This window comes from Tarenaya hassleriana, unplaced genomic scaffold (assembly GCF_000463585.1).
Source record: "Tarenaya hassleriana unplaced genomic scaffold, ASM46358v1 Cleome4, whole genome shotgun sequence".
In the NCBI taxonomy this organism is placed as follows: Eukaryota; Viridiplantae; Streptophyta; class Magnoliopsida; order Brassicales; family Cleomaceae; genus Tarenaya; species Tarenaya hassleriana.
In genome coordinates this window covers 6,542,107-6,564,379 of record NW_010966881.1, presented here as the reverse complement: position 1 = coordinate 6,564,379, position 22,273 = coordinate 6,542,107, and the positions used below count along the sequence as shown (strand labels likewise).

Genomic DNA, 22,273 nt, shown 5'->3' with positions numbered 1-22,273 from the left:
TATATATATATATATATATATATATATATATATACAACTATACACAGATAATCCGTCCTCTAAATCTTCGAAACCCAAACCCGTCATACGGGTTTTACCTTCCAATACTCGTTTTCGTTTTCATTGAATATTGAAAATCCACTTTTTAGATCTCGGGTACCCGCAAATCTACGGATTACTCGTTTAAATGCCCGATCCTATCGACACCTTTCTATACCTTCCACGTCTTTATGTTTGTATGTAGTTCCTCCTCTTATTTCCGATATTGTTTTTTCTTTTCTTTTGATTTTTATTCCTTTTATTTCCATTTTTTTTCCTTTGTTGCATTTTTTTTCCTTTCTTCAATAGAACAAATTCCTTCTTTGCATAGATTCTTTTAGAGGTTGAATCTCCACTTGCTGTAATTTCCAAATATTAACAATATATATATCACCCACACTTAATTCCCTTGTATCCTCCTTTCATTTGTTATCTTCATCTTCCTCCTCCTCCTCATCATCATCTCGATTTGTTTTCGATTTCTCTTTTTTTTTTTAATTCATCATCATCATCAAACATGGAAGTCAGCGACGTTGGTTGTGCGGAAACAAGAACACCATTGTTGTCGACCAACGAGGCTGAGAAGCCCAAAAGCGGTTTGGTTTCAACGATGAAATCGAATTTCTTTGCAAATTTGCCTCAAAAGATTCAATCTACGCTCGATCCCGAAAACCCTTTTCATCTCGATCTCTCCAAAGCCACATGCCTCAAAAGCGGTACATACGTGAATCTACGTATATATACACACGCACACACACACTGACACACAATATATTTTAATTGTTTGTTAAGATTGATGAAAATCTTTCATTGTCTGATTCGAAAAGGTGAAAAGGAATATTACGAAAGGCAATTAGCCACACTGAAATCCTTCGAGGAAGTGGAATATTCCGTGGTTCAATCACAAGATAGGATCGACGAACAAGGGCAAGCCGAACAATCTGCACAAGAACGCGCCATGAAAATCTCCAATTGCGCTAACATTCTCCTGCTTGCTCTCAAGGTTAATTCCCATCCCATGAGATGATTTTTTTTTACCTTAAAGTTTATAATATATATAGTCATATATTGCGAAGTACTTATATATAACCGGTGTGTGTGTGTTATTATAGATATATGCAACGGTGAAGAGTGGATCGATAGCCATAGCTGCATCGACACTGGATTCTTTGTTGGATCTATTAGCAGGAGGAATACTTTGGTTCACGCACATGTCGATGATCAACATAAACATCTACAAATACCCAATTGGGAAGCTTAGGGTTCAACCTGTCGGAATCATCGTCTTTGCTGCCGTTATGGCCACTCTTGGTAAGTTTCCGACACTGTAAACTCTTGTTAGATTTTATTCAATTACCCTCTTTTTTTTTTTGTATCAATTCGTTTTTTCAGCTCTTATCATATTTATTTATCGATCTATCTCTTGGCCGAAACACGGAGTAATTGGTCAAAAAACCCTGTTGAATAGAGTTCGGGTCATTTGGCTGGGATTTGATATGGAATTATATCCAACACACGTCGATAATGACATGAAAGGTTCATTTGTTATTACCAAATGTTTCGTTGCTTTGGTCTGACTGAACACGGTCAAAGGTTGATCCGATATTTAGTTATTTACTTTATTTGAATTCGAGAAATCCTTCCCGTGATCTAAATTTACTCGGTTTTAAACACATTTTCTTTATTATTATTTAAAATTAACAAGTTTATGTAGATAGTGTTTTAATTTTCAAGTTAAATATTGATTCTTGGTCGTTTGTATAATTTAAGGGAAACTCCCTAAAGCTACTTATATGATCAACCAAGTGTGTGTGTGTGTGTATGTATATATAGGATTCCAAGTGCTGGTGGAGGCAGTTTCGCAATTGATTGAGAATAGGCCATCGGAGAAGATGAGTCATGAGCAATTGGTTTGGTTATACGCCATCATGTTAACCGCAACTGTATCAAAGCTCGCCCTATGGCTCTATTGCAGAACCTCTAAGAACAACATCGTCCGTGCTTATGCCAAGGTTCTGTCCTCATCTCTTCTCTCATGCGTGCAACTGCACGCATGCTCACTCACTCGCTCTCCTTATATGTACATATGTATTTGGGCTTTTGATCATGTATATATATACACACACGTGTATATATACACGCATATATAGGATCATTACTTTGACGTGGTGACCAATGTTCTCGGGTTGGTCGCTGCTGTTCTTGGGGACGAGTTCTACTGGTGGATCGATCCCTCCGGTGCTATACTCCTCGCGGTCTACACCATCTCCACATGGTCTAGAACCGTAATAGAAAATGCAGGTAATTCTCAACAAATATGTGTATATATATATATACATACCTATATATATGATTCACGAGTACGGAATCTTGCATTGCATGCGCGCATGGATTCCACGTTGTTTTATATCATTTCAATATTCGTTTTTGTTTTGTTTGCGTGCATGCATGCAGTATCTTTGATTGGACAATCAGCGCCTCCCGAGGTTTTACAGAAGTTGACGTACCTTGTGCTCCGTCACAATCGCGATGCGATCAAACGGGTCGACACGGTTCGCGCCTACACTTTTGGCGCTCTTTACTTCGTCGAGGTTTATAAACTATATATGCTTTTCATTTAATTTCTTCTCCATGATTCTTTATATATATATATATATATATATATATGTATATGATACAAAAAGGGTTTTTCTTGATGATATGAATGTTATAAAAATCGCAGGTTGATATCGAACTCCCGGAAGATTTGCCGCTGAAAGAGGCGCATACAATAGGGGAAACGTTGCAGATAAAAATAGAAGAGCTTCCTGAAGTGGAAAGAGCGTTTGTTCATCTTGACTACGAATGCGAACACAAACCCGAACACTCCATTCTTGTCCGAATCCCCGACGAAGTCTAGCCACCAAAATTATTCAGATTTTGCTGTTTTAATGTTACAAGCTTTTAGTGCTACGGATGTCGTATGATGTGGCACAGGGAAGAATGCCATGCACCATGTCCATGCATGTGTTTTGCGGCATGAGTTCTGTGCTTTCCCATTTTCATGATAACACAATATCTCAATAAGATTATCTCTGAATTAAAATTTAAATAATCATAGCATTATAGAGATGCCAGATATTTATAAAATTGGTAAATGTGGTAACTATTTATTACTTAAGATTGTTTACACAAAAATTACAAGCCGCTTAAAAAATAAATAAAAAAATATAAAAAAGGGGATAATAATAATATGGTCATAATGGGCTTATATGAATTGGGCCGCAATATTGGGCTTTCATAGTTACAAGTTGAAGAATCAAATCCATTACCGCCAAATCCAGGCCAGCAACGAAGAGTTCAGTTTTTTTTTTTTTTTTTTTTTTTTTTTTTTTTTTTGTTTTTTTTTTTTTTTTTTTTTTTTTTTTTTTTTTTTTTTTTTTTCTAATTTTGTTTTTCTCCGTTGTGATAATTTCATATCCTTCGCATGACGACGAGCTTCTTCAACTGGAGCAAGAAGAGAAACAAGGTAAGCTCCTGTCTCTGCGTATGCATTCATCTTTATGTCTTTTGTAGATTCTATGAACCCTTCGCAACCCACATCGTTCTCTGTTTTTTTACCCTTCTTGGGAACTTTCTCTCGCCGGTGATCTCTCTCCTCTCTCTCTGACCTTGACGGGTATGTTCTGTCTCGGCTAAATAATGGTGCTTTCGCCATGATTCCGTGGTTCCATGATCCAAAATTCTCTGTTTCTATATCCTTTCTTGACTGATCGGGCTGCTTTGTCTGTGGATTGTATATACCCGTTAATTTTGTGCGGAATGTTTTGGAGATTTAGGTGCTTACAAGGTGTTTGATGGAATACCTGAGAGGCCAGTTTCCTACAACTTGTCCATTTCTTCCTACAGAAGTGTTTATTTTGTAGACTGTTACACCTTTACTATGATTAAGATTACTCTGCGATCTTTGACCTATCTGTATCGCAATAAAGACTATGGTTTGTTCCATTTTTTCGATGTTTTTGCTCTTGTTTTGGTTCATGTTTACGTGTATTTGGTTTCTATGGCAGAGTATTTCTTTTGTTCAGGAACATTTGAGATATTTATTTGAACAGAGTATGTATCTGGGCGATTGATCATGTTGGGTACAGTGTCCAGCCAGTTTCGTAATCTTGGCAATTGCTACCCTTCACAACGAAGATCATTGATCACCTGTTTATACTTTTTGTTGTCAGTGACTACAGATGAACTGATGAATTATGCATTGGCGGTGACATAGAAACATCAAAGGAGACATCTTTGTTTGAAGCCAAGCCATTGGGCATAAAGACATTAGGAGTTCTGGGTATTGTTCCCAATGCATTCCCTGTCGTTTTCTTCTTCACTTCTGCCGCCATCCGTGTCCACCCGCAGTTCACCACGGCTTCTGTCATTGCAACTTAGGCGACTTAAATTCGATACAACCCGTCTATGGAGTTGCTCTCTTTCGCCGACTGTTCCTTCATTCCCCAAGAAATTATTTTATTTGTTGTGTCGTAGACCCCCTTCTGCTTCTGCCACCACTCCCTCAGAGGGGGCAGCCCCTGTGGTCAATGTAGAGGATTTCTACGAAAAAGATTGGTCCTTTCTCGAATCTATGGAAACCGGCTCTTCTGATCATGCCCAGAAGATCGAACGGATCGTAAAGGCAGGAGAGATCTCGGAATCATCCAGGGTTTTGGTGTCCATCGGGTCAGAAGCCTTCATTGATCATCTGATGGAATCTTCACCGTCCCAACTTTTGCTCGTTGTGCATGATTCCCTCTTCGTGTTAGCTTGTGTCAAGGAAAAGTATGACAAAGTCAAGTGTTGGCAAGGAGAACTGACCTACGTCCCGGAAAAATGGTCTCCTTTGGATGTCGTGTTTCTCTATTTTCTACCAGCCTTGCCCTTCAGCCTCGACGAGATTCTGAAGATGCTGTCAGAACGTTGTTCACCTGGTACTCACTTACATATCTTCTCTTCCTGTCTGAGGTTACTAATGTTTTTTTTTTCCGGTTGGTCGTGTTTCTGACACAACTCTATGCTCTGTTTCAGGTGCAAGGATTGTCATCAGCCACCCACAAGGGAGAAAGGGCTTGGAGGAGCAGCGGCAGAAGCAGGACCCGGATCATGTCGTCGTCTCTGAGTTGCCCGACAGTTCAACTCTGCAGACCTTTGCTAAGAAGCACTCCTTCGAGGTGACTAAGTTCGTAGACGAGCCTGGACTTTACCTTGCTGTGCTGAAATTTTCCATAGCTTGAAATCCTTCGGACAAAATTCAGATGTATCGGATATTTTCCTTGTCTGAGTTTCTTGATGGAGAATGATTTTTTTTTCATAATTGCAAATGATTCAGAGAAAAGAAACAGATCCATGAAAATGGCGAAAAAACACTAAAACTCTTGCAACTCTTTACTCGATCTAAACATCAAATGAAACAATGAGGCAGACCGGATACAAATCCGACAAGAGCGAAAAGACATTATTGTGTTCGGGATTACAAAGTAAAAAAAAAAGGACTCACACACTCCATATAGCAAAACAACCCAACAGCCAGCCAATGCAAAAGCATTTCAGAATAACGAATATCTCAAGCCGTTGGTCGCCGCAAACAAGTTATGCTCTTCCACTGTACCCTCTTTATTTTTGTTATTGCAAGCGAGATCACTCCATTCATGATCTCCCGAAAACCGTAATGAAAAATCCCCTGAAAACCCTTCCTTGGAGCGGGCAGAATCCAATTTGCAACCTGCAGCAAAAGCTATTGGCCCTTCGAAATGGAACAAGGAAAAGCTATTGTCGCCACCAGCGTTTGGAGACTCCATTGGAGGTCTATGACAGCCTTTCCCTCCATCTTCTTCCTTTGATTTGTTTCCCAATAGCTCGAGAATTTCAGCTTGCTCCTCGCCGTTGGCTTTGGAAAATGGATGGAAAACTGGAACAGGTCCAGCATCGAAGAAAGGAGGAGTGGCTGAATGATTCAATGTGCCACCATACCGCATGCATAACCGGGAATCTCCGTTCAGACCATACCCAAGTGAATCAGCGTATAGATAATCGTTAGGAGGCGGGAACGCCATTAATCCATTGGCTGGAGCTGCTGGCCATGAAACTGGAACTTGATGGTAAGGAGCCTGGAAAACCGGAAACTGTAGATTGTGGTTAAGCAATTCTGGAAACATGTCCTGTGGTTGAGAACCCATATCAATACCAGCTACCATATTATCCATGTTGCAGCCAGGTACCGTAAAAGGAACCTCAGAGGATTTACTTCCTCCACTGTCCGGTGGAAGGCCAGACAAATTCCGATATCCCGAAACGTCTGCTACCTTTCCGCGACAGTTCAGGACATCGTTCTGAGCATCTGCTGAGTTTCCACTTTCTTCAGAATGGTGACTAGCATATTCGGAGTCAGATGTTGAGGATGATTCTGTGTTTCCACTGTTTGAAGAAGCGGTATGGCTGTCTCCCTCACTAAGGCACGAGGAGCAGTTGTCTGAATTGGAAGTACTACTCATCATACTGTCTTTCAAGAGCCAGGCATTCTTTTCTTGCACATTAACTTCAACCTGACTGTCTTCCTCTGTTGAATCGATACAATCTCCAGATTCCCGGCCGTTGTCCCTGTGATTGCCATTAGCCAACTTTTCTGTAGCCTTATTTGGAGACAACTTTAAGGCAGCACTACCATGTTCAATCTCTTCAGCCTTGAATGTTGAAGATCTTAATGTCACTTCTGAGTCTGGATTGCTCCGTGGATACCTCTTCGGCTCGATGGGCTCCCAAACCTTTTTTGAATTCAGTGGATCCCTCGTAGAAGGATTCTGACTGAGGGTTGCTCTGCTTTTGGGTCTTAACTCACGTGCATAGTCTGTTTTAGCATACCTATTGCTCCAGTATGCTGGCTGGGAGGCATCTGGAACATAGTTTGATTTGAATAGGGGTTGGGCTTCTTGCATGCATCTGGTTGCAAAGACATTAGGCTCTATCTTTGCCCGGTATTCTTTATTTTGTTTGCAACTGCAAGAATGAGAATCATACCTCTCACCTGTCCTGTTGTTAGGACATTGGAACTTCCCGTTGCACTTTATGCCATTTGGACTGCTGCCTTTTGAAATGTTCACTCTCAGCTGTCTATTTGACCCATTGAAGCATCTTGAAGGCGCCTCTAATCTATCATTATGGTATCTAACCTCCGATCTACTGACAAAAGAAGCATTTTGGGAACATCTGTGTTTATCTGACCACCCCATGGCATGATCAGGTTGAAGTTCTTTCCGAAACTTCGCTTTCAGATGAACAGATTCCGGCTGATCATTTGTAGAGCATCCATTCTCATCTTCAACATTTATAAGTTCTCCATCAGGGGCGTCATAACATTGGTTTTCCGCATTTGGTGAAGGACAACTATCAAAGCACTGTTCATCTTGATCATCAGAAAAACCAGGTGGAGACAAATCTACATCGTCGGTTTCATTTATTGATTCCTTGCAGCTTGTGCTATTGTTCGTCTCCTCATCAAGGTTTGGTGAACCTTCTTCGTGTGGCGCATCTGGCAGCATTGCTTTATCATTAGTTTCGGGATTCTTCTTCCCTTTACCTCTCTCTTTTTCTTTCAACCTTTCCTTTCTACGAAGTTTTTTCTCCCTTTCTTTTGCTCTTTTCCTCTCCTTCCGCTCCTCTTCTTCACGCTTTTCCTTCTCTTCTTCCTCGAGAAGTTTCATCTGCAGAAGGAAAGACAATGTCGGTGTTTGAAATATCGAAATAACATGCCTCGCATTAGGTTGCATAGCATACCGTAAAATGGTACCTAGTATAAAATACAAACCTGCTTCTCCAAGGTGATAATTTCCTTGCAGGCAACATGAACACGTTGCTCTAATAGTTTCAGCGCAAGACCAACAAAGATGCTGTGTGCATTTTGACGGGCTGTTCCTTCCCTAAATGCCTTTTCCACCTAAGATATTCAAAAACAGATAGAAATGAGTGTCTATCCAGACCACAAACAATCGATAAATTACAATCTTGAGGCACCTCAATTATTTGTGGATCTATCTTCAACAAACCTGTTCCTTGAAAATAACTGTTGCAGCATCTAGAAGAAACTCCCGAGCGAGTTCGGGACTCTTTGCATGCTTTTGCGGACGAGAGCATTCCCCATCGAGCTCATTCCCATCCTTGTCCATCAAATCTTCATCCTTAAATTGCATAGGAGAGGCACAATGATAATCTTTTAAAAAGGAGACTGGAAATTTGCATAGTCTCGAACACTTTAGAGAGTTCAGTTAAGAAGTTAATAAATCTTGATCTACCTCTTCTTCCTCAGCCTCTTCGGCATGTTCAAAAAACTTTCTAATGCTTTCCCCTCTCTTAATTGAGACAAACCCATCCCCAACCGCAAGCCTGCAGTGCACGCATTGTTGGCCATTCAATGCTTGGGCTTTTACGGATATCTCAGAGCAACGACCATCTAATTTAAAAGCCCTAAGGGTGATGTAGCATGCGTTTAAATCACGAAGGTCCAGGCCCTTGACTTGTACACTTCCATTCAGGCCAACATTTTCAAATTCGAGGATGTCAGATTTGCCTTCACCCGTTCCAATTGCCCACTCAAAGTGATGGTATATTCCAGAAGTCTCAGTAAAATTTTGGCGCCAATCTGCTTGGACTGAATCAATGGATACCTGAGAAATCATAATCGAACTTGTGATGCTATCTTGCGATATCACCCTCTCAAAAAATACCGGTAAATACGTCTTAAAACCTAGACCTCCAGCGCAATGGAAATCAGCAAACAAAGCAAAACGAAAAGGCTAGAAAATAACGGACCTCGTAATGGAAAGCTGTATCAGCAACACAAAACCAGGTGGTACATCGAGGTTCTCTTCGCGTTCGTTTCAGTTCCTTGAGTTCTTTAAACTCACGAATAACATTTCTTCTGCAGTCTCTACAAAACCGCTTGCTATCGAATCTGTCATTCAAAAGTCTCCGTAAGGCCTCAGAAAAATAAGAAAAGAGAGCATATGATAGCAAATGGTGTAACTAAAAGTAATGATAACTTGACCAGTAAAACTTCAGATTTGTCATAGATGGAACAACCAGATAATGCCCAGATTTTTTTCCCAGATCAACAGTTGGTAGAACATCTAAGAATATCAGTGTTAACCGGCAACATACCTGTACATTAGCCTCTCAACGAAATCCTCTTCTTTCATCCTCAAAAGAGATTGCCGAGTTTCCTCTCCAAGTGCAGACCAAAAATCCACCAATGTATCACATGAGAGCCTTGTAGTATGTAGAGCACATGTTTCTCTTGTTCCGTGCCCCCTTCCATAGCTAGCCATTCCTTGACTTATCCATCCCCGACCTCCACCACCACAAGCATCAGGATAGAGCAGTTCACGTTCCCTTTCTCGTTCCCGTGCACTGTCAAACACCTGCTAGGACCAAAAGATTAGCTACTCTAACCGATAGGACTGCAGGAGTGAAACCCGTAAATGAACTTACATTTTGGAGTCCTTTGAGGGACTTTGCATACAAATAACAGTCAAGAAGTGTGAGTGACCCGTCACGCGTTGTGGTGAGACCTCCCCAAGGATGAACAGAAGGATCTTGCATCTCATCGGCACATCCATTCCTGACAACTGGGATAGAGTCATTGATATCATTTGATGCTCCTGATCTGTTGCAATAAGGATTCCCTATTGATCCCTCCGGTTGCAAGGATTTTCCATACATAACAATCTGCAAGAACCCTTCAAGCAGCAGACCATTGCATCTAGAACAATACATGTTCTTGCGAGCTTGTTCGAACAGCATCTGCTTGTCGATCCTTAGGAGCTCTTGCCTAGCTCTCAGCGGAAGCTCGCTCCAGAACTGTACACAAGTTGGCAGCAATTAATTAAGAATCTAATGGCTAACTAGTCCAAGATAAATCCAGAAAATAGAGCAAATGTACCAACAGGGGAGACTTCACTATTTCCACGATTTGGGTAAAAACAGATGTACAGAAAAGAAACTGAAAATCTGAACACATGAGTTCATTTACTTGGTTCCAGCTGCGGTGCCATTAAGATGTCTGTGCCTTCAAGGCCACATCTTCTTACCTATACAGCCTTCCAATCACTAAAAACCATGATTTCGACTAGAAACTACTTGCCCACAATGTCAGACTGAAACATCACTCCGAAAAAGACAAAAAAAAAAAAAAAAGTGCGTCCTACGACCAGAGCAAATAGAACTAAGATATCTGAAGAATAAGAAACTCCATTGATACAATCAAAGCTAACACCTCTAGCAACCAAACACTCGTCAGAAACACATAAACACACAGTAATGAGTAATTCATGGCCTAAGATCCAATCTACGCTGAATTCCGAGAGAGACAATCCAGGAAAATCGCAATCTCCAAAGTAGTGATAAGAAAACGGACAGCTACCTTATGCAGCTGATTGTAGCTGATGCCATCGCCGTCCTTGGACCAGAAACCAAAAGAGTAGTGATCATTCCTCTGCGCTAAACTCGGCATCCTTTTACACTCTGCTATGCTTATCAACCAGCGTTTCCATAATCACCAACACGGTCCCATACTCAAAAACCCAATCAAGAAACGATCCGGGGCGATTCAATTCCCCCGAATCGGACGGAGGAAACACCAAAATCCAATCGGGAAAAGGGAGAAAACGTTCGATTACGATCGAGATGAATAGGATTGACGAGTCGGGGTGATTCTAAAAAGCCAGATTACGATATTTCAAAGGGGATTGAACCTTTCGGGATCCTTGGAAGAAGGAATCGAATTGGAGAGAGACGCGAATCAGGGTTCCTCGGCCGGTCACGATGAGATTCGGCAGCTGCGTTGCGTGCGTATATATTTAGAGAGAGAGATACGAAGCTTGCTCGGTAGAAAGGAAGGACGGTTAAAAATTAAAATGGGCTTAGAGAGTAGAGAGAGAGTATTGATTATTATTATTTTTTACTTACTGCAATACGATTTTTTTATGAGCATTCCGGTAAATTGGAAAAACAGAGGCGCAAATGAAAATTAATAATAATAACAATATTTATTTACTGTTAAATCAAAGTGTGAAATAATATTAATTTATACGTGAAAGATGTCGTGGTAATGCATATACATACGTATATATAGGGGTGGGCAAAAATACCCGGATTTCGAGTACCCAACCCGACCCGAGGGTCGGGTACCCGAAAATTCGGGTATCTGAGCGAATGAGACATGAGATCGGGTATTGGTATTAGAATACCCGAATTTTCGGGTTCGGATTCGGGTAATGGTTATTATCTTACGGGTACTTTCGGGTACCCGAATAATAAAAAAATATGTTTTAAATTTTAGATTTTTTATTAGATTTTATGTTATTTTATTTAATATTAATGATTATATAGATATTATTGGGATATATCTTTGATGTATTTTTTTAAAATAAAGTTATTTCAGATATAAATACAATTTAAATTTGTTTTGAATGATTTTGTGTATGTATATATAAATATATTTAAAAATAATAATTGAAAAAATTACAAATATTCGGGTTCGGGTATCCTCGAATACCCAAAAATTATCTTATGGGTTTTCGAATTCGGGTACTCGATTTTACGGGTATGAGATCGGGTAATAAAACATGTAACCCGAAATATTCGGGTTCGAGTTCGGATACCCTCAAATTTCCGGATACCCGACCCGTGCCCACCCCTGCGTATATAATAGGCTTTGGTTGGAAGGCTCCATATGACATGTTTTTGTCATCTTCCCTCAAATGTGAGGATATGATGTTGTCACCATGCTGTATTCTATATTTGCAAGGTCAAATATATTACATATGAATGGTCATTAATTAGTCATTGGTGTATATACACACACATACATATATATATATAGTTGAAAATTATGCCGATTGGGAAACCCATTTGGTGGCAGGCTTATGATTTCAAAACAAGGACAAAAAAATAAAGGAAAGAGATCGAACCATATAATATAATATAAATAAACACGTGTCAACAAGGGAGTTTGTTGAGCATTTTACAGATTGGTACATACAACAATTAAATCCCATATACCCAAATGTTTAAACCGTATCATCATCCATAAATTTATAAAAAAAAAAGGAACAAGAAAGAGAGAGAGAGAGAGAGAGAGAGAGAGAGAGAGAGATTAGGGAAGAGAGGAAGAGGAGGAGTCGGGACCAGGAGGTTTGGAGTTGAGAAGAGGCTGAAGCGCCTTAACGACGATCGTCATGTTCGGTCTGAAATCCGCTTCGTACTGAACGCACAACGCCGCCACCGCCGCCAACTGAACCCACACACACACACATATACACACACCATCTCTATATGATACACCCATTTGTACGTATATATATACACTAATGGAATGAAGTGTAGGGGTACGGACCTTGGCCACTGCCTTTGGAGGGTAGTCATTGTTAAGCTTTGGATCTACGCATTGCTTCACTTTGTCTTCGCTTAGCCTTGGAGTCGCCTTTTGTACCCATTTCATCACACACACACACACACATAACGATATTTAGGGTATGCATATACACATATTCCATTAGAGACAGTCCCAAAAAAGAATGTGTGTGTACCCAAGTGACAAGACTTTGTTGGCCTTTAGGCATGGTATGATCGACGGGCTTCCGACCCGTCAAGAGCTCCAAAAGCACCACCCCAAAACTATACACGTCGCTCTTCTGCGTTATCTGTCCCGTCATTGCATACCTAAACCCGATAATATGTACAACATCAACCCATTTTTCATTGGTTTGTATACGAAACGAGAAAGGAGAGAGGTAGCAGAAGTACTCGGGGGCGTGGTAGCCGAAAGTGCCCAGGACGCGAGTGGAATGGAGACGGGCAGCAGTGTCGGAAGAGGCGTTGGTCAAGTTGAAATCGGCCATCTTGGCCACAAAGTCGTTGAACAACAGTACGTTGCTCGATCTCACGTCTCTGTGCACGATCGGAGGCTGAACCTTCTCGTGCAGGTACTCGAGCCCTTTCGCCGCTCCATACGCTATTTTCACCCTCTGGTTCCAGCTCAGCATCGGCCCTGGCTCTGCCCCTTGCACCCCTTTCCTCCCTGTCTCACCATCAAACACCGTTTCTTTATTCCCCTTTTTCGGGTTATTCAGCGTGAAAATGTTCATATATATATATACGGTTGCTTGCCGTGTAATATGTCGTGTAAAATAACTGTTGCAGCATCTAGAAGAAAGTAGGGATCCCGTGGTAGCGAACTCGTAGACCAGAATCCGGTTATTCGCCTCCAAGCAGTATCCGAGGAGCTCCACGAAATGCTCGTGTTTGAGCCGTGAGACCACAGATAACTTCACCAAGAGCAATTACATCAACACTTACAGGTTAAAAAATCTGTTCTAGACCTAATCAAGAACAATGAGAATCGATCTGACTGTTCTTTCGTGCTGATCTGAATCTGCGTGTTTTGATTATACCTGAGCCGACAAATCGGAGTCGGGTTCTTGGGAAGAGCTAGTGTCAAGCTTCTTTATGGCGACGTCTCGGCCCTTGTAGTTGCCGGAGAATACACGGCCATAGGAGCCTTCGCCGATCAGTGCCTTGTTGCCAAAGTTACCCGTGATCCGGTTCAGCTCGTCGAGAGGAACCGACGGTATCTCTATCGGCAGTACCTTTGGAGGCCCTCCCGGTCTAGCCGCGCCCGGATTCCTCGGCTCCCCTCTGTTCCCACCTATACAAACACCCCCAAAATCACACAGAAATCAATATGTATATATATGTGTGTGTTTACATACAGACATACATATATGAGGATGAATTTACCGGCGACGTGAGGATTCCCGGCCTTGTTGGGAGGGGCGGCATACTGGTTTGCGGGTGGGCCGGCAGGTTCCTCCTCTGCACCTCCGCAACAGAACATGATGTCTCAGATCTCCCGAGTTAGGTTTTCTTGTCTTAATCTCGTTGTTGCTGCTTTGTCTGTTGAGCAATAACCTACGAAAACACGTTTGACGCAACGATGGAGCGAATGCGAATGTCAGATCCAAAACAGAACTGACGCGAATTGCAGACCGTATGCGTAATCCAAAACCAAAGACCGTATGGAAACATGGAATTACCCTTGTCTATAAACGTATCATCTGACAGAATTAACCCAGATGTGGCGAATGGAGATGCAGGTTCGATGTGGAGATTATGGAGGAAGACGAAGAGGCCCGCGAATTCAATCGAAGGTGCAATCTGGAAAAGAGGGACAAGACAAAAATGAAGAGAGAGGAGAGATGCGTGTCTTGTTTTCTTGTTTCTTTTTCCTTCTTATTTTGGAGATTAATTTTTTTTTTTTTTTTTTCGCAAAGACTCTGTTGCTCTGTTCCGCGGGAAAATAGGAAGCCAAAACACTTAATTTATTTTGTTGATATTTTTGCTATTTAACCGATCATTAACCAAACCAACCAATGTATATGCCCTTCACGTCTGCACGTTCTCCCAATCATAATCATCATCATCATCATCATTATCATTATTGTTATTATTATTATTATCATGGAACCTTGTAATCGTGCAGAGTTTCATGGCAAACATACTTCGGTTCTTTAAGAGCTTGATATATATATATATATATATATCAATAGAAAAATATTATTTTAGTAGATCTTGAAACATAAATCATACGAAAAAAATGGATCTTCAATAATTACAGACGAAGATTTAGTGAGCAAATGAACACCAAGAAAAGCTTATGAACAATGGTTTGAAAATCAGAATCTCGATTCAGACATCAACCATCAATTCGATTCAACATGGGTTTTTACATCAAGAACAGAACCAAAAAAAATCGTGTCTTTTTTTTTTCCTTCAAGTTCATGTCTGAACCTGAAAAGATTACTGAGACATCATCGCTTGCAACCACAAAAGTAGTACACAATGGCTGGCTCTTCCTTCACTGATCCTTGAGCGACCAACATGATCATGGAAGAAGATCTCTCGGCCAAAGCAGAGTTTGAATATCGAAAACCAGACAATTTCGCCCCCAGTTATCAGCAGCAGATCTCAAGATCGTTTTTTTTTTTGGAGAATTGCCGGGTTTTTGACCAATCATCAGTGTGTTTTTCCAATGGACAGTACGAATCAGCTTACTCTTCCTTCCATATCCGACCAGTGACTCTCAACTTGAGTTCTTGCCTGTCACTGCCTGAGAAATACAATGCCAAGTTCCTTGGTATAATCAGGCCGTCCTGGCTGTCCCGGACTTTCCTGTGACTATCTCGAATGCTTCTGGGAATCCCTTGCCATGTCAGTTTACGCCCGTTTCCACCGACTTCCAAGCTGTAGCTGAATTTCTTCGCTTCGTTCTCATCTCCCATGAAGCGTAAGAACGCCATGTACACCGGGGCCATCCCAAGCTGGAATGCCTCAAAGTGTAAGCAGAACTGTCTTCCAAAGCAGTTGAAGACCTGATGCAATTTGATATAGAGATTTAAGAACCGAGCTGCTATTTGCATTCCTTTAAACCCCAAGCAGATAAAAGAAACTGCAGCAAGCTGAAACGAACAAGAAAACGTAAATTTTTAGATTTACCGTAAGCATCCAGGTAGCATTTTCGACCTCATGCGGATTAGCCTTGACATAACGGTGGTTGAAGGTGCATCCATCATGCATATCAACCTTATGATCATCTTTGAGATGGGAAACGAGTGTCGGGATATCACCGGTGACTGAACACTCAGAGCCAGCATAAGGGCAGTTGTAAGGCCGGAACCTGCAATGCTGCTCGTGTTTGAGCTTGCTGTAGTAAGGGAAAATGTCTTGACAGCCTAAACTTTGGAACCGGCAAGAAACTTCCAATGATTCTGCAACCTTCTCAAGAGCCAGACACCTTATGTTTCCTAGCTCAGAGTGGCATGTCGGGCACAAGTTCTGCACTCTGATTTTGCAGTTTGAACATAATGTGTGGCCATTTGGGCACTGCAAAAAAGAAGCATGATAACATTAGGATGGCTCACGTCTAACACGGAAAAGAGGGAAGAAAAACAAAGAAACCGATAAAAAAAAACGATGTTTTTACCAAAATCTAGATAAGTTAACAAGTTAAACATCACCGTCACTAAATTCATCAAAAACGTTGCGGCAAAGGAAAATAGATCATTCAGAGAAAAACTGAAGACGAAGCACAAGTTAATGCCCGGCTTTGTTCCCGTAAATAAAAGCTCTATATTTCTGGAATACTACGAATAGCAATCAAATGATTATCGAGAACAAACAACGAGACACACCTGATGGATTGGAGGGTACATCAAATTTGTACACACGGGACACTCGAGGAGCTCATACACACCATTGTTAGAATGAATACCGTGTTTTCCACCGCCAGCACTACCCGACTTTGCCGGTTTACCATGAGCCTCCATTTTCGCCATCTTAACATCAGAGTCCATGGCCATTGAGTTAGACTCGAGGACTTCTTTCAAAGCACTGCCTCCAGGAGCCATAGTGGGTCCAAACCTTATGATAGTTCTGGGAATCAATAAACCAAACCCTCTCTAGTTTAACCAGTCTCAGATGATGTCCTGCCTTAGATCCTTGTCCTTCTGCAAGAAAAGATACGATCACGCAATGTAAGCTTATAAAATTACACAAAGCCAATCCAGAACCTCCTAATGGAAAGAAAGCAGGCGATAGCTAAATCTGGATACATCAAACACAGGCGAATAGGTGTCACTTTATTCACACAAATGGGGAAAAGTAGGTGATGCAACAGATCTGGTAGCCTCAAATCATTCCCTTCTGAATCTGATGATAATTCCATCGAAAAGGGTCAATGTCACAATGATAACTTGGTTTTCTTGTAAAGGTAATCTACTACCTTTCCAAGCACAAGAAAATCAACCTTGGTTCCTATCTGAACCAAAGAACACATCCATGGCAGATTTCTTAGGGATTAGTTTCAGCACTTGCAACTGCACAACCTTAAACTATCATGCACCAAAAAAAAAAAAGGATTGAAAGAGCTGATTAAAACCAAGTTCAAGCTGAAATCTGAAGAAACTATCTTCCATATGCATACCCACTACCAGAACTACAGAGGATTTCAAAATTTGGCCAGTAAAATTAGGGGAAACTTCCCTGCAAGGAACAACGAGGAAGGAATCAACGGAATCTTTTCTAGAAACAAGTAGTCTGAGGAATCGAGAAAAGTCAAGACAAAACAGAGAAAGGGAACAAAACCCATTTCATCGAAGCCCGAAAAGATTTCATCTTACGAAACATGTTTCCAGAAAACACAAGCTAGATTCGTCGCACGATGAACCCTGATGTCAGATTGAGCACCAGACGAGAAAACCCAACACAGAAAACGAAAACCCATTTCTCGTTTCCGCGGGCTCGGGAACTCTAATCGATCTACAATACCTGATTTCGCATCCGAAGAGTGAAAAAGTTCAAACCCAGAAGAAAATTAACGGGCTTACCCGACAAAAATTCCCAGGCTCGGCGTTGGGTAACTGTTTTTACAGATATTGCTTTGAGATTTCCACAAAAAACAGCAGATTCAGCAAAAGAGCGAACGAGAATCGAGGCTTCGGACGAACAAACGGGGATTTACACAGAGACAAGGTTACAGGAGGAAGGAGACGGAGATTGTTTGGTTGTGTCCTGTCTTGTTCGTATCGGTGAAAGCCATTAATGGTGGCCTCTGTTTTGTCTTTTATGCCACTTTTAAAACACACGAATCACAATTTCACATAGTTGTTTTACTTTTGGTGCTCTCTTTTTTTTTTCATCTTCGTTTAAAAAAACATAATTATTTGGACAATCTCCATAATAATTTATTAATAAAAATGTAATCTTAGGGGAGATTTTTTAATCTTCTATAATTCGTAGTTTTTGCTAATCGATCCATTTATTTAAATGATTGGATCATATGTAATGTTTATGACAATGCATACCTAAGCAGAAGATATTAGGTGAAGATATGGCGTTATACAATTTTTTTTTTTTTTGTTAAAGGTTATACAATTTTTTAGACAGACATGGTATTATATAATATAAGATGAGACAAAATCCACAAAAAAAAAAGAAGCCTCTTAATGTATAGATAAAAATCTGCGTGTAAAATTAAATAGTTTTAATTAGCTTTTGAAGCATCCAATAGCATTTCTTTGTGCGTGTGTGTTGTGTATATATAAATATATATTTTTTTATAGGCGATAAAATGTTTTATGGCTTCCCCCGCACTACCCATTTGAATTTTTTTTTCATATAAAAAAAATGTGAAGAATTTTTTTACGACCCATAATAAGTGAAAGAACAAAGACTTTTTTTCATCATGGTTTTAAATTTCCAAACCTAACGTTGACGTTTTATATTTCGTGAAATTTCGCCGTCGTTGTTTTCTGAATAATTCTTCAATTAGAAGCCAAAGGGAGAAAATTGCACATTAACTCTAAACAAAACAGTTTATGCAAAATTGGTTTTACCATTATACGGGAATCTTCCTCTTTTAAAACGTTTAGATTTGGTGCAAAGGTTTTTTTTTTTTTTTTTTTTGTATTTTGTGACATCACTTTCTAAAGAGGTTGTTATGACATTTTACAGGGAAGCAAATACAGAATATAAAAAATTAAAATATTTGTATATTTTGATTAAAGCTAATATCTCTTCATTAGCTGACAAAAAAAAATGAAAAATGAGTACATCGAAACGAACATTTATAAAATAAAAATAAAAAAGTGAACGTCGCCTGAGAGATTCGAACTCTCGCGGGGAAACCCCATGTACTTAGCAGGCACACGCCTTAACCACTCGGCCAAAGCGACTTGTTTGATTTAATTAATCCTCTAATCATAAATATGTTTTTTCGTACATAACAGTTACACCGCATTTGATGATATCCCACAACATGGATTGAAAAACTATTTTTTAAAAATAATAATGATTAATGATAAATGGTATAAAAATAGAATAGATTTTTGTTTTAATTAAACGATATCAGTCGATAAGATGGAGATAGAGAGGTTTCAATCCATATTTATTAAATGATTTCTACAAAAAGGTTGTAAGCCAATTCATTTGTATCTTTCAAAGAACATCACTACACGTACAGACATTAACACCAAAACGGGAAAGCAAAAAAAAGAAAAGTTACAATCTTTCATAATCGGATTCTGTCTTGAATTTGATCAATCGAGAAATCAACCCCCAAGCCTCCACGTCTCAACAACCATCAGCCATCTCGCATGTCTTAACGAGTGAAGGTTGCTGTCATGAATGTCTTCTAGGCCAACCTCCTCCTCCTCGGTGGGCGAGAATCTACACTGTCTACATCAGAAACCCTCGATGTGTTCTCGTTCCTTCTTCTCGAAGATGAAGTCGAAAGGGCCATAGAATCAATCTCCACTGCATCAAGCTGACTCTCCGAGTTTATGACAGCTGCTATGCTTGAGAAAGAATCTCTGTCATCAACCACAGGAGGGTTCTGCTCTTGGTTTCTCCCCGAGGGATGATTTCTGACATATGAATCGACCACTGAACCGAATGCAGACGAGAACGGAGAGATTCTCGCAACTCTGTGTGATTGCAACTGTCTCCTGATCAACAGAGGATGGAACCTCGGGGTCTCTCCTTCAAGGTCAGGGGCTATGTTCGGGGTGAGATCAATTTCATCTGATGCTGCAGCTACAGCAGCAGCCGAGGCAACACTAGCCGGGTTCTGTTCTTCTCTAACTCCTCTTGAAGTCATAAACCGGTTAAGAATTGAACTTGCACGCTCATGCACTCTTTCTGATGCTTCACGGTTACTAAAATCCGGTATCGAGGAAGAATCCCTGTCAAACCTACTTTGTATACGTCTAATCATCTCTTCCATCGGTATCGTAAAAGGTGACCTTTGAAGAGTTTGCCTCAAACTCTCAAAGCGACGGGCATGAGGTCTCATCGGGATTTTAGTATCTGGGTTTTCTTCAGATTCTCTTCTATGGTTTCCTCGACCATAAATCGGTGTCACGGTTTTCTGAGTCACCTCCCCTTTGCAAACAGGGCATTCCTTTGCATCTGAGATTTGCAGCCACTGGTAAAGGCACGGCCAGCAGAAAAGGTGTCCACAACAAGTGACAACCGGTTCCTTTGCCAAGTCCAAACATATGTTACAGTCGAAAAAACTCCCATCACTGCCATTGCTCTTCTCGATATCGCCTTTCTTCTCCGACCCACTGTTCTCCATCACTCCGTTCCCAATCTCGCATGTTTTCGAGTCCCCGTTGCCTCTTGCCTCAGCGGCAATACTGCCCTCACCAGTCAGCAAGGCGGCTCCATTTGCAGAACTGCCCATCAGTTGGTTCAGTTCTATCGCCAGGCTCTGAGTCTCGGCAAGAATAGGAAGATTGAGCTGTCTGAATAGCGACCGATGCCGTGTCCTAATCCTTGTCACAGCTTCGGAGGCCCTCTCAGAAGACTCGCTGATCCAATCAGCCAAACTCACAACATCGTTCGGCGCCGTCTGTAGTCCAGACTCAGGACCAGGACCCAGATTCAAATCCAGGTTCATCGTGTCCGATATCTCCTCACCCATCACGACTTCGGTAACCTAAATTTACTTCTCCAGAAAAATTAGAAACAGGATAAATTAACCCTAGTATTTCCCAGACGAACAACCATAGTCATTCCATTATTGGGTAAAATCCGGATCTCCAACACTCCTTTCCGCAGCATAATCAGGAAACCCCCAATCAGAAAACCCTAATTCGCACATCTCTTATGAGAAACCCGCAACGGAATTGAATCTCCGATTGAGGAAAACCCTAGAGCTTGCTTGTTACCAAGAGGGTAACCTCGAATCAACAAAATTATCGCAGAAAACCCGAACTGGACCAAATTTTGCAAAATCGCAGCAAAAATCCAGAGCCGGAGAGAGAACAATTACGAATGGAGGAAGTGGTATAAAAAAAAACAGACGACTTTGTATTGACGATCAACTCACGGGAGAGAGCAGCTCGGAGCTCCTGAACTAGCCGACGCTCCGATTCTAATCGAGCCGCAAACGTGTGGACTCGTCATGGAACGCGCCCTCTTCCATACGATCAAATCTCGACGAATGGCGAGTGAGAACGATGAATCGGAGACAAGAGAGAGGAGAGAGAGAGGAAGAGAAGGTAGGAATCCCGTACAGTACCGACTACGCTAACGAATTCTATCCTCCGTTAAGACATTAATCGGACGGCTCCTGTCAACGCTACAGTCATATGGACCCCACATTTTGACCAACATTCAATCCTACAAATCATAAATCAATCCGTTATGAAATTTAACAATGATTAAGAGTCGAATTATAAGAATATTCGTACGGTGGGTTTCTCAATCTGATTATTTTTTAAAAATAATAATGATTAATGATAAATGGTATAAAAATAGAATAGATTTTTGTTTTAATTAAACGATATCAGTCGATAAGATGGAGATAGAGAGGTTTCAATCCATATTTATTAAATGATTTCTACAAAAAGGTTGTAAGCCAATTCATTTGTATCTTTCAAAGAACATCACCGGTCTGGTTTCTCTAAAGAGATGAAAATGTTATCACCCCCTCCGGATGTTTGGAAACTGAATTCGGATGGTAGTGTGAGGAAACCCGACCTCTGCTGCGTGTGGAGGCCTTATTAGGGATCATTACGGGAACATTAAACTGGTCTATTGGTTTCACCTCGAAATTTGGTATATGCTCAATCTTTAGAGCAGAGACCTGGGGGTTCTAATCGGCTTGCGGCTAGCATGGCAGAGTGGATATCGAAAAATTCTGGTGGAAATTGATAGCAAATCTTTGGTGGACGCAATCAATAATCAAAAGGATACGAACACGATAGATGGGAATCTCCTCAAAGCAATCCGTACTCTATTAGCCAAACAATGGGAGGTATCAATCTATCATATTTATCGGGAAGCTAACTCGTACACAGATTTCTTAGCATCTACATGTCACACTCTTCCATTATGAACGTCTGCTTTTACCTCTCCTCCATCGCTACTGTCTAAGTTTCTGGTTGCTGATAGTCTTGGGGTGATAATCTTATTTATAAAAAAAAAGATGAAAAGGGGTCTAAATGACAAATTTAAATATATGGGGTACAAATATGAAAGAACATGAAGAGTGTGGTTAAGAACATTAAACTATTTTTTCCATAATAATATCATTTTATTAATTATAATTTTAAAACTTTTTTGGGTGGAACAAAATAAAAAAGTTAGAGAGAGA

At 40.7% G+C, this 22,273-nt stretch overlaps 6 protein-coding genes and 1 non-coding gene across 9 annotated transcripts; 2 read left to right on the top strand and 5 right to left on the bottom strand.

Annotated features, from left to right (window-relative positions):
* The first annotated feature begins 305 nt into the window (after positions 1-305).
* LOC104824484 (putative metal tolerance protein C3) lies at positions 306-3,105 on the top strand. The gene is made up of 7 exons (XM_010556589.2): positions 306-755; positions 867-1,042; positions 1,152-1,350; positions 1,873-2,051; positions 2,190-2,340; positions 2,494-2,630; positions 2,762-3,105. The coding sequence occupies exons 1-7, from the start codon at positions 557-559 to the stop codon at positions 2,936-2,938; spliced, it is 1,218 nt and encodes a 405-aa protein (XP_010554891.1). The 5' UTR covers positions 306-556; the 3' UTR covers positions 2,939-3,105.
* Positions 3,106-3,466: 361 nt separating this feature from the next.
* On the top strand, positions 3,467-5,380 carry LOC104824483. 2 transcript variants are annotated; one of them, XM_010556587.1, is made up of 3 exons: positions 3,467-3,547; positions 4,254-4,997; positions 5,095-5,380. In XM_010556587.1, the coding sequence occupies exons 2-3, from the start codon at positions 4,376-4,378 to the stop codon at positions 5,298-5,300; spliced, it is 828 nt and encodes a 275-aa protein (XP_010554889.1). In that variant the 5' UTR covers positions 3,467-3,547; positions 4,254-4,375; the 3' UTR covers positions 5,301-5,380. The 2 variants fall into 2 exon arrangements, with proteins under 2 accessions (XP_010554889.1, XP_010554890.1); XM_010556588.1 differs by lacking the exon at positions 3,467-3,547 and adding an exon at positions 3,573-3,697.
* Positions 5,381-5,428: 48 nt separating this feature from the next.
* Positions 5,429-10,902, bottom strand: LOC104824482. 2 transcript variants are annotated; one of them, XM_010556586.1, is made up of 9 exons: positions 10,478-10,902; positions 9,547-9,915; positions 9,217-9,476; positions 8,869-9,010; positions 8,352-8,723; positions 8,106-8,237; positions 7,868-7,996; positions 7,081-7,763; positions 5,429-7,002 (listed from the first exon to the last, which is right to left on the bottom strand). In XM_010556586.1, the coding sequence occupies exons 1-9, from the start codon at positions 10,565-10,567 to the stop codon at positions 5,613-5,615; spliced, it is 3,567 nt and encodes a 1,188-aa protein (XP_010554888.1). In that variant the 5' UTR covers positions 10,568-10,902; the 3' UTR covers positions 5,429-5,612. The 2 variants fall into 2 exon arrangements, with proteins under 2 accessions (XP_010554888.1, XP_010554887.1); XM_010556585.2 differs by having other exon boundaries at positions 5,429-7,763; positions 10,478-10,901.
* Positions 10,903-12,024: 1,122 nt separating this feature from the next.
* On the bottom strand, positions 12,025-14,324 carry LOC104824481 (probable protein kinase At2g41970). Its single transcript, XM_010556583.1, has 9 exons — positions 14,151-14,324; positions 13,855-14,025; positions 13,509-13,762; positions 13,274-13,382; positions 13,225-13,242; positions 12,862-13,135; positions 12,645-12,777; positions 12,452-12,538; positions 12,025-12,349 (listed from the first exon to the last, which is right to left on the bottom strand). Exons 2-9 carry the CDS (start codon positions 13,949-13,951, stop codon positions 12,212-12,214), a joined length of 1,110 nt encoding a protein of 369 aa, XP_010554885.1. The 5' UTR covers positions 13,952-14,025; positions 14,151-14,324; the 3' UTR covers positions 12,025-12,211.
* Positions 14,325-14,754: 430 nt separating this feature from the next.
* LOC104824480 (E3 ubiquitin-protein ligase SINAT2) lies at positions 14,755-17,712 on the bottom strand. Its single transcript, XM_010556582.1, has 4 exons — positions 17,499-17,712; positions 16,305-16,619; positions 15,610-15,996; positions 14,755-15,485 (listed from the first exon to the last, which is right to left on the bottom strand). The coding sequence occupies exons 2-4, from the start codon at positions 16,518-16,520 to the stop codon at positions 15,165-15,167; spliced, it is 924 nt and encodes a 307-aa protein (XP_010554884.1). The 5' UTR covers positions 16,521-16,619; positions 17,499-17,712; the 3' UTR covers positions 14,755-15,164.
* A 1,051-nt stretch (positions 17,713-18,763) lies between these two features.
* TRNAS-GCU lies at positions 18,764-18,845 on the bottom strand. The gene has a single exon. It is a non-coding gene; the product is annotated as a tRNA-Ser (tRNA).
* Positions 18,846-19,160: 315 nt separating this feature from the next.
* Positions 19,161-21,188, bottom strand: LOC104824479. Its single transcript, XM_010556581.1, has one exon. It carries the CDS (start codon positions 20,594-20,596, stop codon positions 19,304-19,306), a length of 1,293 nt encoding a protein of 430 aa, XP_010554883.1. The 5' UTR covers positions 20,597-21,188; the 3' UTR covers positions 19,161-19,303.
* Positions 21,189-22,273: the final 1,085 nt, after the last annotated feature.

Bases quoted from the DNA above. Each gene is read 5' to 3' on its own strand.
- LOC104824484 (XM_010556589.2), top strand. From the start codon at position 557: ATGGAAGTCAGCGACGTTGGTTGTGCGGAAACAAGAACACCATTGTTG. The intron at 756-866 runs GTACATACGTGA...TGATTCGAAAAG, and splicing joins AGCCACATGCCTCAAAAGCG to GTGAAAAGGAATATTACGAA. The intron at 1,043-1,151 runs GTTAATTCCCAT...GTGTTATTATAG, and splicing joins TTCTCCTGCTTGCTCTCAAG to ATATATGCAACGGTGAAGAG.
- LOC104824483 (XM_010556587.1), top strand. From the start codon at position 4,376: ATGCATTCCCTGTCGTTTTCTTCTTCACTTCTGCCGCCATCCGTGTCC. The intron at 4,998-5,094 runs GTACTCACTTAC...GCTCTGTTTCAG, and splicing joins GTCAGAACGTTGTTCACCTG to GTGCAAGGATTGTCATCAGC.
- LOC104824482 (XM_010556585.2), bottom strand. From the start codon at position 10,567: ATGCCGAGTTTAGCGCAGAGGAATGATCACTACTCTTTTGGTTTCTGG. The intron at 9,477-9,546 runs GTAAGTTCATTT...TGGTCCTAGCAG, and splicing joins CCCTCAAAGGACTCCAAAAT to GTGTTTGACAGTGCACGGGA. The intron at 8,724-8,868 runs GTCCGTTATTTT...ATGATTTCTCAG, and splicing joins ATACAGCTTTCCATTACGAG to GTATCCATTGATTCAGTCCA.
- LOC104824481 (XM_010556583.1), bottom strand. From the start codon at position 13,951: ATGTTCTGTTGCGGAGGTGCAGAGGAGGAACCTGCCGGCCCACCCGCA. The intron at 13,763-13,854 runs GTAAATTCATCC...GTGTTTGTATAG, and splicing joins CGGGAATCCTCACGTCGCCG to GTGGGAACAGAGGGGAGCCG. The intron at 12,778-12,861 runs GTACTTCTGCTA...TATCGGGTTTAG, and splicing joins TTCGGCTACCACGCCCCCGA to GTATGCAATGACGGGACAGA.
- LOC104824480 (XM_010556582.1), bottom strand. From the start codon at position 16,520: ATGGCTCCTGGAGGCAGTGCTTTGAAAGAAGTCCTCGAGTCTAACTCA. The intron at 15,997-16,304 runs GTGTGTCTCGTT...TCTTTTTTGCAG, and splicing joins TGTACCCTCCAATCCATCAG to TGCCCAAATGGCCACACATT. The intron at 15,486-15,609 runs GTAAATCTAAAA...AAATTGCATCAG, and splicing joins ATGCTACCTGGATGCTTACG to GTCTTCAACTGCTTTGGAAG.
- LOC104824479 (XM_010556581.1), bottom strand. From the start codon at position 20,596: ATGGGTGAGGAGATATCGGACACGATGAACCTGGATTTGAATCTGGGT.